The sequence below is a fragment of the Schistocerca gregaria genome, chromosome 3 (genome assembly GCF_023897955.1).
Source record: "Schistocerca gregaria isolate iqSchGreg1 chromosome 3, iqSchGreg1.2, whole genome shotgun sequence".
Lineage (NCBI taxonomy): Eukaryota > Metazoa > Arthropoda > Insecta > Orthoptera > Acrididae > Schistocerca > Schistocerca gregaria.
The window spans coordinates 408,119,384-408,136,898 of record NC_064922.1 but is presented as its reverse complement, the minus strand read 5'-3'; the positions used below and the strand labels follow the sequence as shown (position 1 = coordinate 408,136,898).

The window sequence follows — 17,515 nt, the reverse complement described above, 5'->3', positions numbered from 1 at the left end:
GTTGTAAATCGACGCCTTTTCATTGTCAGATCCAGAGTTTCAACCATATCTGAACAGAGTAAAAATATATTGCATTATTCAATCAATCCGTAATAGTGAACATACTTACTTAGCTAAATTATTTGGTAATTCGCCTATTGACTAGCTTAAAATATTTTAGCCATTTGTGGTAACTGAGCACAGTTAAATTATGCTCTCATTAAATTTTCGGTAAATGTCAACGCCTTTAGTGTTCGTTGATTATTTGTATGCCTTAGAAATTTTAACGAAGATATGGCTGGGTTTTCTTCGTGTGCCTTATTCCCAAAGTGTTCGCACGTTGATTAGTTCGCGCTCTACCTCCTAGACTTAGCCCAGACACGCTGCTGAGTAATCCTTTACATTATTGGGTGTTGTGGTTGTTCTAGCAATACTATTACCATATTTATTCGGGATGTTGTGGAATGAGCGAGTGTAAAAATGTCAGTCGTTTCTATAATTCCAGTTTTCTTTGGCCAAGCTATTTACCCCACGACAGTGTTTGGATTTGATAATTCGCTAAAAGTTCGTGTACTATAGAGAATTACATCAATTTATTAATATTTTAAAATCATTGTTCTGTATGGACTTGATTCACAAATAATCAAACCGTAGAAAAAACTTTTCGGATCATACGTTGAAACACTTCATGGTTCAGGATTGCAATCCCACTTCCCATCCTTAATATATTTGTGGAAGAGTAACTTGAAAGATTCACTGATAAAATTAGACATTTATACACTTCTTTAATTAATATGCTAAACAGGAGAGATAATTATCCATTGCGCGTTACTTTAAAGGAGTATCAGATGCAAGTAGTGTTTTGTACCTAAAGAAAAGTTAAGGTTAAAGGACAGATAAATGGAGAGTGAAATTAATATCTAAAGAAACTGAGGTTGAAATAAATATATGCTATCCTCCACTGCACTACAAATTCAATCCAATCCTTTATTAAACTCTACATGTTCACACGTAATAATCCTGAACTACCTGAGTAAAAAGTAATCCTCCAATTCACAATAAGCGTAACTGTTCCAAAATAACACTGATTACAATGGAGAACAATCTCACAATCTCAGACAAGTGTCATAAACTGCGAATAACTTCTAGTCTCAAATCTTTCGCAAGTACCGGTACAGAAAAATATTTTTCCAAAGCCTTGAGTAAAATAAAGCAAGCGAATGAGCGCAGTTCAAGTTCGATTCCATCTTCTGATAACAGGAAAGGAGAATCAAGGAACAATAAGTGATGACCATAACGTCTAGAATATGCCATTCTTGGACAAAACTGTCATTGAGTGTACAAAAGCAGACGAAATGTATTATCTGTTCTTTACTATTACAGAATACTTGCTAGAGACACTTTGCCAATAATAGCAGAATGTGTCAAATGAATGAGGAATTCAGTTATCATATTACTTAAGACAGATGGAAACTGAAGTAAGAGCTCGTCAAAGTTGACGTACTTTGCTCGTAGTTTTTTCCGTTTTGCTTCGCACTAATAACACTTCAAGGCTGTCAGAATAATAAATATAAGAATTATCAACGAACATTTGCTAATGCAGACTGCTACATCAAAAACTATGGTACTTGCAGACGAATCTGATTCAGTGGAAAATGCAACTGTAATTTCATTTCTTCTTGTAAAGGCTTAATAACGCTCTCAAGTTAACCCCTACATACGTTAGCTTGTCTGCCTATACTATTGCTCATTGGCTCTAAAATGATGAAGACCACGTAAACAGGGCAAAGCCAGAAGGACCAATAGCCGTGTAGACTAGACACCTCTCTTTTGATATTCCCGTGGAATAACTTGATAGAAACGGGCACTTGTCAGGAAATGCATTTAGATGAAATGAGGCTGATGAAATATATTTAACATATCGTGATGAAACCTAATTCGTTGATTCCGCAAATATTCCCATTTTGAAATCACCCCTGTTCAGTGAAAAAAAAACACCAAATAATTGTCTCTGAAGACCTCTTAGAGTCGTTTAAGACACTTTGTTTGATAACTGGAGGTCGCTGTTACGAGTACCTAACGCCCCACACCATCGTCATCGCAGAATGGTTCAAATGGCTCTGAGCACTGTGGGACTTAACATCTGAGGTCATCAGTCCCCTAGAACTTAGAACTACCTATACTTAACTAACCTATCTAACCTAACACACATCAGTGCCTGACGCAGGATTTGTCATCCCAGTCCCGGTGGATCTCCCCACCCGACGCAATTCTGTTACTATGGGAAAAATTTGTCGATGGACCAGGATCAGATCTGATGTTTTAAATTTCAGCTACTAAACCAGAAACATAAACCACTTCCAGGCTCCAAATAATTCCGAAGTAACATCCTGAACATTCATCTAAATGCTCATCAATGATATCTTTTCAGGAACAGAGTAAAAACCCCAGAGTAAAAGAGTCCACAAATCTCAGGAAGTGGAAAGAACTAGTTCCTCGAAACAAGTACGTTCAATCTCTCATTAAAAAGCGTACTATCATCATATCTGTCTGAAGGACGCTGTACATGTTGATTTATTTAGATAGTACATTAGTTTCTCAAGAAAGACATTTGGGATCCGTACTGAGTAGTCTAGCTACGTTTGTGGTGCGGAAATACTCCATATTCTGTGCGCGGGCTTAAAATTCATCAGTAGTTTCATGAAATTATATCTTTACTGCGTTGTCCGATGAAATTGAAGGGAATTACCTGGGATTACGTGGAGACTGGAAGCGTTGCATGTTTCCAGTTTTGTAGTGTGAATTTGGAACTAAAGGCAAACCGACTAGTGCAGAGGCAACTGTTACGCCCGTATGCCCCATACATTTGGATAAAACCCTTATTCGTCCACAACTACGATTGTATGGAGTCTCAAATGAAACTTGGTACTGGACTGGGGATTTGCTGCTACGAAGAATGCAGTATGATATGTTGGATGGAAAGTGATCGACAGATGAAGTAACTTCAGGCGTGCCCCAGGAAAGTATGTTGTGGCAGTTGTCCACGATGCAAGTTAATGAACTAGCACGCAATATTAATAGTGATGTCAGACACTCTGCGGATCCAGCTAGCTAAAATGAAACACTATATGAAAAGAAAGCTGCGCAAATATTCGCTCAGATCTCGATACACTCGCAAAGTGATGCAATGATTACTAGCTTCAGAAATGTAATATTGATGACACCAGAAAAGGCAGAAACGTAGTATCCTACGACAACAACTTTGACAATTCAGTTAGTTAAGATCTTAATGATACCTCATTTCCGGCTACGAACGGAAATTGCCACAATAAATAATCACCAAACGAAACACGAAATTGGAACACCCGTAGTAAGTGTCGTCATATTTCCGAGCCAAGATCTGTAACAGTAAATAGTATATTTAGACAACAACGAGTCACTTTGCACTTAGGAAGTATATATATATATATATATATATATATATATACCTCTGAAGATAAGCGCTATAGATGGGGGCGAAACGTCGGGTTACTCAATCAGATCTGTAGGACAACCGCTGACTGCCACAGAGAAATAAAGAAAATGAATCCCTATACTGTGGTGCCTAGTAATCCTGCATACTCGGATCGGCCGCGCGGTTCGGGGCGCCTTGTCACGGTCCGTGCGGCCACCTCGTCGGAGGATCGGGTCCTCCCTCGGGCATAGGTGTGCGTGTTGTCCATAGCGTAACTTAGCTTAAGAAAGAATAAGTAGTACGTAGGCTTAGGGCTCGATGACCTCAGCAGTTTCGTGCCATACGACTTTACCACAAATTTCCAAACATATAAAATAAATTACTCCGATCGCAAGACAAACAATCAAACCAGTCGTATCAATGAGTTTTATCGCAAAAAGAAAATTACAATACTTGGCTTTTGCAATTCTACAGATGTAAGTAGTCTGTTTAGGTTTTTATGTTGGTAACGCCACGGGGCGCTCTGTATGAAAATCACTAACTTTGCTGTGTGCAGTCTGTGGCTGGTTTGCGTTGTTGGGATAATTTAGCTGGGAGTATTGGCGCTCGCTGTATTGCGGTAGTTCGAGTAACGAAGATTTTTGTGTGGTAAGTGAAAGGTATAGGTTATTGTTAGTTACCACCATTCCTTTGTAGGGATTATTGAATGTCAGATTGCGTTGCGCAAAAAATATTGTGTGTCAGTTTAGTGATGATCAGAATAAGTAAAGAGAGAAATGTCCGACTTCGTTCAGTTTTGCTCAGCTGTTTGAAAATCAAATAACGTAAGGGGTTTACCAGCACAGTAACTCATAAATTTTTCTAAGGGGAGGTTTCACACATGTGTCGCAAGCAAAGGGCGACATACGAAATAATCAGTCTTCTTCAGTATTAACAATCCCAAGTCTGTGCTACATTGACAGTACAAGCGTTGATGCTGCTATCCAAGTCACTAGTTTTGAAGCTGCTATTGAATTGGACCGTTATCAGTCGGTCGCAGAGCTTATGTCTTCTTCACATAGTGGCTGCCGCTGTTGCGTTGTCGTCCTGAAGAGAGCGTGCGATTGGCTGACTTCCTCTCACAGCCATTTCTCTTCCTTGTCAGGAGCGTGAACGCACTGATGGACTGGAAACTGTGGCTGCATGGGACGTCAGACTTCTGTACCCCACCATCCGGCCTTCGCTCACGTGGAAACGTCTCCCGGAAATCGCCCAGAAGGATACGAGTCCACCTCCTGACAAGATGTTGAAGGCGTCGGCTGCTGCGGCGTGGAAGGGTCCAGCTCCATCGGCAGGACGAGACGAGGTGGAGGAGGCGAAGGCTCCGTCTCCATGGGGTAGTCCCGCGGTGTCGTGAGGACGGACATCTCCTGGCGGCTGCTGTGGCCGCGCTGTCCTCGGAATCTGTGAATCTGGGGGAATAGATACAGAAGGATCACCGTGTACACTTCAGTACACAGTTCTGCAATCCGCTTGGGTCTGGAATGAGACACATGCTTGCGCCGAGTCAACGAAGGATCTAGCCTCGGGAAAACGGTCTGCTGCCGCTAGAAACCCTGAAAAAAAAAGAAAAAAGTATAATTTGGCGCGAAGCTATAATTGCGTCCTTCCTTCGGCGTCCGATGGCGGCGGCTGTGAAGCAGTTCCGCTTTCGATGTTCCATCTCGTGGATGCGAACGATAGTAGGCGAGAAACAGTTGGAATACTTGGTCCCTTGGTGCGCGGTGCGAAGTTCGGTCATCTGCTGCTTGAAGGTTCTGATAAAACGTTCCGCTTCGCTGTTTTACTGTGGGTGGAACGGTGCACTAGTTAGATGCTGCATGCCATTGCGTTCACAGAATGTTTCAAATTCATCTGACGTGAACTGAGGACCGTCGTCCGATACTATGACTTCAGGCAAATCTTTGAGGCAAGAAATAGGGGACAACATCTGAATTGTACTAGGTGACGTTGTTGAGTTCATTGGCTCAGAAAAACGAAACTCATGAGTCTACCAGAATCAACCAACGAGTGTTCCAATAAGGTACCACAAAATCTATGTACACGCGTTGCCATGGAGATTGCGACTTAGGCCAAACAGAGAATTTTGGGGCGAAAAAGACTGATTTTCCGTACTTTCGTGGCAGTGTGACGTCATCTGTTCTATTTGGGTGTCCATACCATGCCAAGTACAGTGTCGACGCGCTGACTGTTTCGTACGAACAATGCCCCAGTGCCTTGGTGACGTAACTGCAACACTTCTTTTTGTAAAGCTTTGGGGATCAATACACATGACTGTCCATTGTCATTTTGAAAATAATTACACCTCGCTGTGTAGCGAGGCTATGCCGGCGTGCAAAGTATTGACGCACTACAGTGTTCTTTATGCTAAGCAATGAGTGAGGCCAAGATTTGCGAATGTATTTTAGCAAAATGATAAGATTTGAATCAGCTTTCGTGGTCTGTTCAATTTTACTGTAGTCTAGAGGAAAGAATTGAAGCAGTTCAGAATCCTGAACATCGATGCGACAACAAGATGCACCAGAAGCGCCAAAGTCTGTATCAGGGCCAATCGGAAGACGTGGAAGTGCGTCCGCATTACCATGATGAGCTGTCGGACGATACGCAATCTCATACTCGTATTGAGACAACAACAAAGCCCATCTTTGTGATTTTTGGCAGTCCGTACAGGAACCGGCTTCACTGAATGAAACAATGATTGCAATTATTTGTGATCCGTTACCAAGTAGAATTTTCTGCCATAAAAATAGTGGTGGAATTTGGTGACACCACACACAGTAGTCAATGTCTCTTTGTTTATTTGTAAATAGTTACACTTAGCTTTCGACAACACTTTTGATGTGGAAGCAATATTGTCTTTGTCAGCTAATCTGTGCAAAACCACTGCACCGATTCCGCCAGAGGAAGCGTCAACTTGCAGCACAACTGGTTTGTCAGGGTGAAAGTGAACCAAGCATCGGTCACTGAGAAACGCATCTTTAAATTTTTGAAGAGCTTATTGGCGCTTATCTGTCCAAACAAAGGTGATGTTCTTGAGTCGATAGCAATGCAGTGTAGCTGCGATTTGTTCAGCATTTGGTATGAACCGAAGATAATTGTTCATTTTCCCTCAGACTGACTGCAATTCTGTAACACTGCGATGAACGGCCAGGTTACGCATGAATAAAAATGTGACTGAAGACGATGGACACCTGCACTGTTTATGAGTGGACCAAGGTACTGCAACTTAGATTTTTAAAAAATCACACTTATCCAATCTACACTGTAATCCTGCAACAGATAACACACGAAACAAAGCACGCGAATTTGCAATGTGTTCCTCAGGTATGCGACCTGCTACGACAATATCGTCCAAACAGTTTGAACAGTTTGGGACTTGAGCAGTCAGCTGTTCCAAATACCATTGGAAAATGACTGCTGGGGTGGCACTGCCAAAAGGCAAACGTAAATATTTATGCAATCCCAAATAAGTGTTCACAACACACATAATTTGAGATTCTTTACCTAATGGTATTTGAAGGTATGCACCACGCAAACAAATTTTTGGAAAGTTGTGACCAGCGCCTAACCTTTCCATGAGATGCTCGAGGTGTGGCAGTGGACAAGTATTAATCACACTCTGTGGATTGACTGTAAACTTAAATCCAACACAGAGGCGAATGCGACCTGACGGTCTCGAGAGCAAAACCAGTGGATATGGCCAATGACTAGCTTGTATGGGCGCAATAGGTCCGCTATCTTGCAATTCCTTAAGTTCAGCAATGGGAACAGTTCTGGCCGTCAAAATTTTAGTTGCGCATTGTCCTTCATAGTAATATGTGCAACAAAATTGTTAGCCTTGCCTAAACTTTCTGAAAAGATTTCAGGTAATTCTTTCAGCAAGCCAGCTACACTGTCTGTGGCATTGAAACAGGTTACTGACAACTAATTGTTCTGCATTTGAAAGCCAAAAAAAAAAACAAAAAAAAGCAAACGAATCAAGGCCAAATATGTTCTCACAATCGCGTGATTGTAACACAGTGGAAGTCACAGTTCGCGTATGCGAGCGATACATGGCAGACAAAATACATTCTCCGAGAACGGGAACGTCCTGTCCATAATAAGCCGTCAGGTGCATGCTAGTTTTAGACAGGCGTGGGGAGTCTGACAGGTTAATATATGTTACGATTCAGCAATGTAATAGAGGCACCCATGCCCAACTGAAATTTCACAGGTTTTCCGCTAAGATGCAAATGAACAAACAGTTTGTTGGACTGGCATAGCATGGAATAAACTGTTTGGTTGCTAGTTTTGCTAATGCCTGCAGCAGGCTCTGAACACACTGAATAATTTTTGTGAGTGGGCAGAATACTAATGTTTGTTCTGTTGCAAACATTTGGATCATACGTGACCTTTCTTGCCATACGAGTAACACTGTGCTTGTCTGAATGGGCTATCTTGGCGTTTGTGGCATGAAAAGCACTGAGGGAATGACTTAATTCTGTTTTCCTGTTTAGAGAACTGTTTACGTGGCTTGGCACATGTATGCTATTGCTGCCTACTGGGCCAGTCGTGTGCAAGGGGCAACTTAACTCAATAAACTGGTGGCTGCTCAAATTTATTGCCCGTTACGGCACCTGAATCATACTGATCTAGAATTTGCACTACCTGCTGAAAATATGGATCTGACTGTTTCGAAACCTGTTCTGTAAGTTTGACATCAGTTACACTGTAAATGTTGGCACCACACTACATAACATCTGAATATACAGGATCACAAGCATATTTGAATTTGCATTTCCTCGTCATACCCTGCAAATCTGTTACCCACTCGCATTAAGTTTATTCTAACCTTTTCTTGCAAATGAAACGATTGGTACCCAGCTGCCACCACATCTACTTGTTGGTCGTCATAGTTAGTTAGAGAATCTACAACCTGATCATAGGAACGTTCACAGGGAGTGGCGTTAGGTAACAATCTCTGAACGAGTGAAAGACTGCACTTCCTACCGCTGAATAAAGTAATGTAGTTTCACAGTACTTTGTAAGCAATAATGTAGGCTTCATACTGTTGAAGCCACTCCAGCCGTTGCTCTACTTTTTCATTAAACTGGCGAAAGGGCGATATGGCACTCGGAGCTACAGTTGTGTCATGTTGCGAGCGTTGGTAGATTGGTTTGTTAGCAACTCCTGTACCGTGATTACTAGAGTGGCTATCTCTACCGTCTGAAACTGAAACATCTGTGTCAGCCGCGTTGCATCTATCGCTTTCAGATGAGGCGCTTAAGCATTTGGTGGGAGAGGTGGGTTGCTCATTGTGGAATAGGCAACTGCGATAAACAGACAAGGCAAGCAATAAAAATGAGCATACACCCAATGAAAATTTCTGCAACGTCCACCTGAAAACACAGAAAAGAAAAAGTACTGTAAGAGACACTGTTGAAACAAGTAAACATACCCCTGCAAAGAAAAGGCAAGGTAGAATTAAGGCGTCAGCGCCGGGCGCAGTGGCCATGCGGTTCTAGCCACTACAGTCTGGAACCTCGCGACCGCTACGGTCGCAGGTTCGAATCCCGCCTCGGGCATGGATGTCTGTGATGTCCTTAGGCTAGTTAGGTTTAAGTAGTTCTAAGTTCTAGGGGACTGATGACCAAAGAAGTTAAGTCCCATAGAGCTCAGAGCCATTTGAACCATTTTAGGGTGTCAGCAAAACACAAAACCTCACGACAAAACAAAATAGTGGCAGCCAGTTTCTGGGCTGTGAAACGTGAACACGTTACTGCGTTGGTATTCGTATACTTCGTCGCCAGGTATATGGCGTCTAGCAATCCTGCATACTCCGATCGCTAGACAAACAATCAAACCAGTCGCATAAATAAGTTTTATTACAATAAGAAAATTACAATACTTGAATTTTTCAACCACACAATGTGTTGCAGGCAAAGGACGACATACGAGATAATCAGTGTTCTTAAGTATAAATAATCCCGAGTCTGTGCAACATAGAGAGTACAAGCGAAGTGATCTAGCGTTGCCATTGCTATCCACGTCGTTAGTCTTGAAGCTGCTACTAAATGGGCCGATATTAGTCGGTCGTGGCCCTTATCTCCTCTTCACGTAGAGGCCGCTGCTGACGCGCTATCATCGTGAAGGGAGGCCCGGTCAGCGTGCGATTGGCTGACTTCTTCTCACAACCTTCTCTTCCTTGTCGTTCCCGAGTGGCGTGCTGGCCATAACGTATACAGATAGAGTTTAAGTGGTTTTAATAAATTTTAACCACCTTCCTACCCATCGAGCATAGCTAAAACAAGTTTATAAAGCACATTTAAACTACGAACTAAAGTTGAAGTTATTACAATAGTTACAATTAAGGATGAGTCAATTTAATTACTCCAGTGGCTTTCGGACTGATCAGATATTTCAAATGAAGTTAGGTGATTAATAATAGGGAGGAACCACTGAAGGTTCTACAGAGATACTGAAAAATATTCAGCTTATGAAATCAAAATATAACTTTTGAATTTCAAAGCAGAATAAACACATTCCCATAACTGTTTCTATATTTTAGACCATTAAACATGAGAGTACTGTCACCAGTTAACTGAGTAATTCTCTTATTATTTCCATTATTTCAGTTTCTCGTTAAGAATCAGTAATGTCTGATAGTGTAATACGATTAAGCATAAGAAATAGGAATAGGTATTATTTATTATGAAACACGTCTTATTATAAATAAAAGAAATTGAGTTTAATTATGTATGTCTTCTTTACAGATTTCCACCGCTATTGGTTTTTACATCAGCTCATAATGGCTACGTAAGTAAGTACCATTATACATAACTGACGAAGATTTAACTTGTAACGTAATTGCCAACAAGCCTTCTCAACAAAATTAGTCTTTCCCCAAAGGTTAAGGAATGTGACTTGTATATTTACTGTACTGTTTTAACCCAGTAATTTCTAAAAGTGAACAGAAAGGATAATCATATTCTGAGGAACTTAATTATGTTTTGTCACTTTTCTTGGAACACATATTGCGGTACGATATTATGAGACTGACGACTTTTATTCCAATTATAAGTGACGCAAACACGTGAATATACTTAATCTCACAGAAATTTCTGAGTTACCTATGAGCAATGGCGAAGGCATGAAGCAGTTTATGATAAGCTGAAACCCAACAGATTAAAAGAAGAACGCTATTTTTAATGTAGGGTTTCTGCATAAGGGCTGCATCTGCCACGGACTGTAACAGCAATCTTCTCTTTCGGCTAAAAAACAGCAACATATCGTATTCTGACAGTGTTAATTTTGAAACATCCTGGCAGATTAAAACGGATGAGACCAGTGCACACCCAGCTGAAGAGTAAGGGCTCAGTCTGGAACGTTACTTTTATTCTGTCATTGAACTGTTCATAGCTATTCATTACTGAAAGAGTTACATAGTTGTTTTTTGTCATCTTCACTCTGAAGAATGGTTTGGAGCAGCTCTACATCCTACTCTAACCTGTGCAAGCCTCTTCATCTCCAGATAACCACTGCGGTGTACATCTACTGAATCTGCTTCTTGTATTCCTCTCTTGGTCTCCCTCTATTATTTTTACCCCCCCCCCCCCTCGCCTTTCCTCCTTTCCCTCTCCCACCCCCTTCCACACACACACACAGACACACACACACACACACACACACACACACACACACACACACACAATCACACTTCTCTCCAATACTAATTAAGTGAACCCTTGATGTCTCAGATTGTATCTTATCAACTGATCCCTTCTGGTAGTTAGGTTATGCCACAAATTTCTTTCCTCAGCAGCTCTTTTTAGTACCCCTTTAGGTTATGCCACAAATTTCATTCCTTAGCAACTCTTTTCAGTACCCCCTTGTTAATTACATGACCTACCCCTCCAATCTCCAGCATTCTTTTGTAGCGCCACATTTCAAGGGTTTCCATTCTATTTTTGTCTAAATTGTTCATAGTCCACGTTTCGCACTGCAGACGAATGCCTTCAGAAAGGACTTCCTAACACTTTAATCAATATTCGGTCTTAACAAATTTTTGTTCTTCTGAAATGTTTTTCTTGCCATTACCTGTCTACGTATTATATCCTGTGTTTTGGCCATAATCCGTTATTTTTCTGCTCAAATAGCAAATCTGATACACTGCTTTATGTTTCTCGATTCCTAATCGAATTCCGTTAGAATTACCTAATTTAATTCGACTAAGTTCCGTTATCCTTATTTTAATTTTGTTGATGTTTATTTTACACCATTCTTCTAATACCCTTCTTCCAAGACAGTGTGTATACCGTTCAACTGCTTTCCCAAGTCCTTTGGTGTTTCTGACAGAACTACAACGTCATAGGCAGAACTCCAAGTTTCTGAAATGAAATGGCTCTGAGCACTATGGGACTTCTAAGGTCATTATTCCCCTAGAAATTAGAACTACTTAAACCTAACCAACCTAAGGACATCACACACATACATGCCCGAGGCAGGATTCGAATCTGCGACCGTAGCGGTCGCACGGTTCCAGACTGTAGCGCCTAGAACCGCTCGGCCACCCCGCCGGCTCAAAGTTTTGGTTTCTTCTCCCTGAACTTTAATTCCTACTTAAAATTTTTCTTTGGTTTCTCTTACTACTTATTCAGTGTACAAATTCAGTAACATCGGGGATAGGCTACAACGCTGTCCCTCTCCATTTTCAGCCAGTGCTTTCCTTTCATTCCTTCCGACTTTTGTAACTGCCGTCGGCTTTCTGTATAAGCTGTAAATAGCCTTTCGTTCCCTGTAGTTTAGTCGTGCCACTTTCATAATTTCACAATATTCCAGTCAACATCATCAAAAGCTTTTTCCAAGTCTACAAATGGTATAAACGTAGCACGGTCTTTCCTTAACCTGTCTTCTAAGATAAGTAGTAAGGCCAGTGTTGCCTCGCGTTGTCCTACATTTCTCCGGAGTTTAAACTTTTCTTGCCTGAGGTTGGCTGCTACCAGCTTTTCAATCATTGTTTATTAGTACTTTACTACCATGACATATTAAACTGATAGTTCGCTAATTTTTACACTTTTCAGCACCTGCTTTCTTTGGAAATTCAATTATTTCGCCTGTCTCAGACATCTTGCAAACCAGATGGAAAAATTCTGTCACGGTCGGCTCTCCCAAGTTCTGACGGGATTTCGTCTACTTCAGGGTCATTGTTTCGACTTACGTCTTTCAGTTCTCCGTCAAAGTCTTCTCCTATTTCATTTGACTCTTCTAAATCAGAACTAAATTGTGCCGTTGGTGGCAAGAAAAATCAAGCACAAAGTAACTGAAGACATTCGAAATGAGCAGTTTTTATCGTTGCCTTATACAGTTAATGAACCAAAACCTTGTGACCAGTGACCACTGCGAAACCGAATGTCATCTAGTGACGTTGCGGTCCCGTGACGCGGTAATGGAAGTATATATAAGTGAAGCAGACATAATGGGGAATCATTATAGCCACGATAGCGGCCGCAAGTTGGGAAATCTACTGGCAGCAGCGTCTTTGACAAAGTGTACATTGCTATCACTCGATACATTGATCGAGGTTATCGGAAACGGCAAAGCATACTACTTGAGTGGTCACCAAGGTGCTTAAGGATTGTGAAACCACTCTCTAAAGCAAAATAGGTGGTGGTCTGTGGCATATCTGGTGACTGAGTAAATTGCTGTTGCAGGAACAACTGTTTCTGAGAACACGACTCAATGAACATTATTGAGCAACTTGTCTGCATGACCACTCTACAATAAAGGCAATTACGACTGGTCTGGGCATAGGATTCTCCAGATTGCATCTACGAAAATGTGCCTTGAGGTCGGGTGAATCACATTCCTTGCTACAGCAGATCGATGGTCGTAACCAAATACGGCACCATCCAAGCGAATGGTTGCGCAAACATACACCGCGCCACGGTCACATGTGGATGAGGTCGTTATTGTGTTATACACTGTGGTGACAAAAATTATGCGATTGCGATACGCTGATATAGAGATGGTGATACTATCACGTATATGAGGTTCGAAACGGCGGTGTAGTGGGGGAGCTGTCATTTGTATTACTCGATAAATAGTACAATTCTTAAGGCTGTCAATTCAACTAAGTACCTGGGTGTTAAAATTACGAACAACTTCAGTTGGAAGGACCACATAGATAATATTGTCGGGAAGGCGAGCCAAAGGTTGCGTTTCATTGGCAGGACACTTAGCAGATGCAACAAGTCCACTAAAGAGACAGCTTACACTACACTCGTTCGTCCTCTGTTAGAATATTGCTGCGCGGTGTGGGATCCTTACCAGGTGGGATTGACGAAGGACATCGAAAGGGTGCAAAAAAGGGCAGCTCGTTTTGTATTATCGCGTTATAGGGGAGAGAGTGTGGCAGATATGATACACGAGTTGGGATGGAAGTCATTACAGCATAGAGGTTTTTCGTCGCGGCGAGACCTTTTTACGAAATTTCAGTCACCAACTTTCTCTTCCGAATGCGAAAATATTTTGTTGAGCCCAACCTACATAGGTAGGAATGATCATCAAAATAAAATAAGAGAAATCAGAGCTCGAACAGAAAGGTTTAGGTGTTCGTTTTTCCCGCTCGCTGTTCGGGAGTGGAATAGTAGAGAGATAGTATGATTGTGGTTCGATGAACCCTCTGCCAAGCACTTAAATGTGAATTGCAGAGTAGTCATGTAGATATAGATGTAGATGTAGATGTAGATGTATTCAGGTTATTCGTGTGAAAACTTTTCAGATGTGATTAAGGACTCAAGGCGGGGATGAACAGACTCTGAATGTGGAATAAACGTATGAGACATTCCATTTCGGAAATAGGACATTCAACATTCCGAAATTCACAGTGCTAAGAGTGTGCGGAGAAAACAAAAATTCAGGCATTATCACGGACAACGCAGTGGCCGACGGCCTTTACTTAACAATCGACAGCAGCGGCATTTGCGAAGAGTTGTCAGTGCTAAGAGAGAAACAATACTGAGTGAAATAAGCACATAAATAAACGTGGTACGTACGACAAACGTATCCGTTAAGAGAGAGTGCTGAAATTTGGAGTTAATTGGCTATGGCACCAGACGACCGACGCGAGTGCCTTTACTGATAGCACGACATCGCCTGTAGCGCCGCACCTGGGCTCGTGACCATATCGGCTGTACCCTAGACGACTGGAAAACAGTATGCTGTTCAGATGAGTCCCTATTTTAGTTGCTAAGAGCTGATGATGGGGTTTCTTTGTGGTGCAGACCCCACGAAGCCATGGACCTAAGTTGTCAACAAGGCACTGTCCAACCTGTTGATGATTGCGTAATGATGTGGGCTGTGTTTATATGGAATAGACTGGGTCCTCTGATCCAACTGAATGGATCATCGACCGTTCGCGACCGATTTGAGGAATATTGTGGACTGTTGGAGTGGTCAGTCTGTGCAACATTTTCGCAATTACTGACGGCTGTAGAGGCAGCATGCCTTAACATCTCTTCACGAAACTTTCAACGACGTGTTGAGTCCATGCCTCAACAACTGCTGCACTACGCCAGGCAAGAAGGGTACCGACATAATATTAAGAGGAATTCCATGACTTTTTTGCCTCAATTTAGCACTTGCGGCAGTAGCTGAAGAAACGATGAGAGCTGTTCTCTACCCTAACATTATTTCTTGACATTTTCCCCGTTGGTAATGGTATCTTGCAGCATGGTAACCGTCCTCTTTACAAGGTCAGAGTTGTCTTGAGCAGCAAGACAGTGAACTCAAGTTGATATCTTGAAAACCAGATTCGTCCAATCTAGACCCGATGTAACACATCTTCGACGCAAACGAGAGCCAGCTCCACTCCCACAGACTACTGGCTCGCAATCTAAGGGGACTTCTGGAGCTGTAGGTAGACATCTGTGATGCCACATACCTCTGGAATCATACCAGCGACTTGTCGAGCACGTGCTACACAGAATGACTGGGGTTCCAAAGTAAAGATGAACCAACACATTACCAGGCAGTTCTCCAAAATGTTTTGGTTCTCCAGTGTGTGATACGGCGTAACACGTCAGTGAAGAGCTGCAGGTTGAGTGAATTCGTTCAAAACGGTAAAATAATCAAAGATCATCCAGGAAGTCATAGGCAAGTGCGAATCATTTACTTCGCTTTCCCAGATGAGAGATCTATCTTAATTTGCACTCTAACATAAATAATTGAAACTGTAGACGGAAAGATGCTATCAGAAATACTTACCGTCTGAGCTACTACTTCACGAAGCTTCCAACATCTATAAATGATCTGGAACTGCATGTAAAGTGTGTCACCGTTTTTTTCAGTGTCTGACACCATTTATTTACATGTAAAATAGCGGCTTCACTGTATGAAGCGCATTATAGAGGCATACACAATAATGAGATGTTTCCTCATAACTCAAGGTTGTAAGAAACGTCTTAAAAGTAAGGAACCGAAGTTCCCACTGATATACAATGAATATGTCTCTTCTCTGATTCAGTTACAGCTGTTGCTAATATGAAGCAAATTTCAGGTACAAATATAGAATGTGTCTGGTGCATGAGACTTGCCAGAGGTGCTATTATAGGAACATAGTTCACAGGTGACGGGTTCCCATAGCATGTGCCAGACATCCTAGTGTATTTTCCAGTACCAGTGACTCTAGAGAAAACTGAGCTTACTTTAGCCAAAATAGAAATTCTTAAAAAAATAAATTATTCAGTGAGGCGGTTATCAGGTGTGGCAATATACCATCAGAAAATTAAAGATTACGAAATATAAAAATTTCTGAAGTAGTAGGCAGTTTCGTTGCTACAGAGACAATGAAAATATCTTTGAATTAAGACAAAAATTTTGTTGCCTAAACTACATTTCACTGTAATTAATTATTAATATATAGTTAATCACTGATATTAATATACATGTAATTCTCTCAAATTATACTTTAAAATACAATACTATGTATTATTTCAGCATTTCGTAATGTTACTGATGAAGTGATTAACTAATTTTAACGTCTTATTTTGAATGAAAAAACTCAGGGTCTTAATATTCAATAAAATTTTCTATAGAGTAGTTCAGTATATTTGTGTAATAATGATAGCACTAATGATGGCTTACGTATATATAAATCACAGAATGTAGTATTAATGAAACAAAAAAATTAAATACTCTTTCTGAAAAAGTTACTGTTGGGTGTTATACTACCTCACCAAAATTCATAGAATGTTTACTGTGTAATGGTGTTTTATATATGTGAGGAGGAGGGGGATATAAGGCCAAGTGAGTGTAGGAGAGCGAGTGGAGGCGAGGGGGTGAGTAGTGTGATTGATGCTGCAGTGTGTGTGTCATGAAGGGGATGTAAGAAAGGTGAGAGCTTGGAGAGTGTGACTCCGTCATGTGTGAGTGAGGGGGGAGGGGGGAAGGGAGGGTGTATTGAATGTGTGATAGTATAGTGTGTAGGTGCTGTGTGTGTATGGGTGGGGGTGGGGGAGCTAAATACTGCATCCGTATTGTTGTTAAGATGAGGCATTACTAATTCGATTACTATTACATTGTTTTCAGAATGGATGGACAAGCAGCAAAATGATAAGGCAACGTACATGGCACCTACTGAATCGTCAGTACATCTGGAATATGTAGTATATAGAATCTCCCAGTAATCCCTCTGCCTTAAAAATATTCTGTAAAAGGAGTGGAAATAAGTATTCCAATAAAATTTTGTAGTGGTAACTTCTGCCACCAAATGTATCAGAATGACCAAATGTTGTGGAAAGAGGTAGAAGGCACCGTATTAAGACTCTTCTGAGCTTTCAAACTGACTTATTGTTTCCAACTATAGTGCTGTGTTCCCCTCAGTCTGCATCACTGGGCCCGGGCCCCACAATGCTGAGGACACCACTTCGCTTTCTGGTAAACGGCTTGGCGCAGAATAGTTGCTTCAGCGACCTGTGCACGCACTGTGTGTCGGCCTTGTACGCCAGTGGAGTTTCGTCGTCGTCATGATGCTGGAAATCAACTCGGCGGTCAACGTCCCTGCCG

At 41.5% G+C, this 17,515-nt stretch overlaps 1 protein-coding gene across 2 annotated transcripts in view; it reads left to right on the top strand.

Moving 5' to 3' along the window:
• LOC126354298 (uncharacterized) overlaps positions 1-17,224 on the top strand; it is a 53,065-nt gene extending 35,841 nt beyond the window's left edge. Inside the window, exons 3-4 of one of the 2 annotated variants that reach the window (XM_050003852.1) lie at positions 10,225-10,267; positions 17,039-17,224. In XM_050003852.1, the coding sequence (XP_049859809.1) occupies positions 10,225-10,260 (36 nt within the window). In that variant the 3' untranslated portion in view covers positions 10,261-10,267; positions 17,039-17,224. Of the gene's footprint in view, positions 1-10,224; positions 10,272-17,038 lie in introns of both variants that reach the window. The other variant, XM_050003851.1, reaches the window with a different exon arrangement.
• The last annotated feature ends 291 nt before the right edge of the window (positions 17,225-17,515 follow it).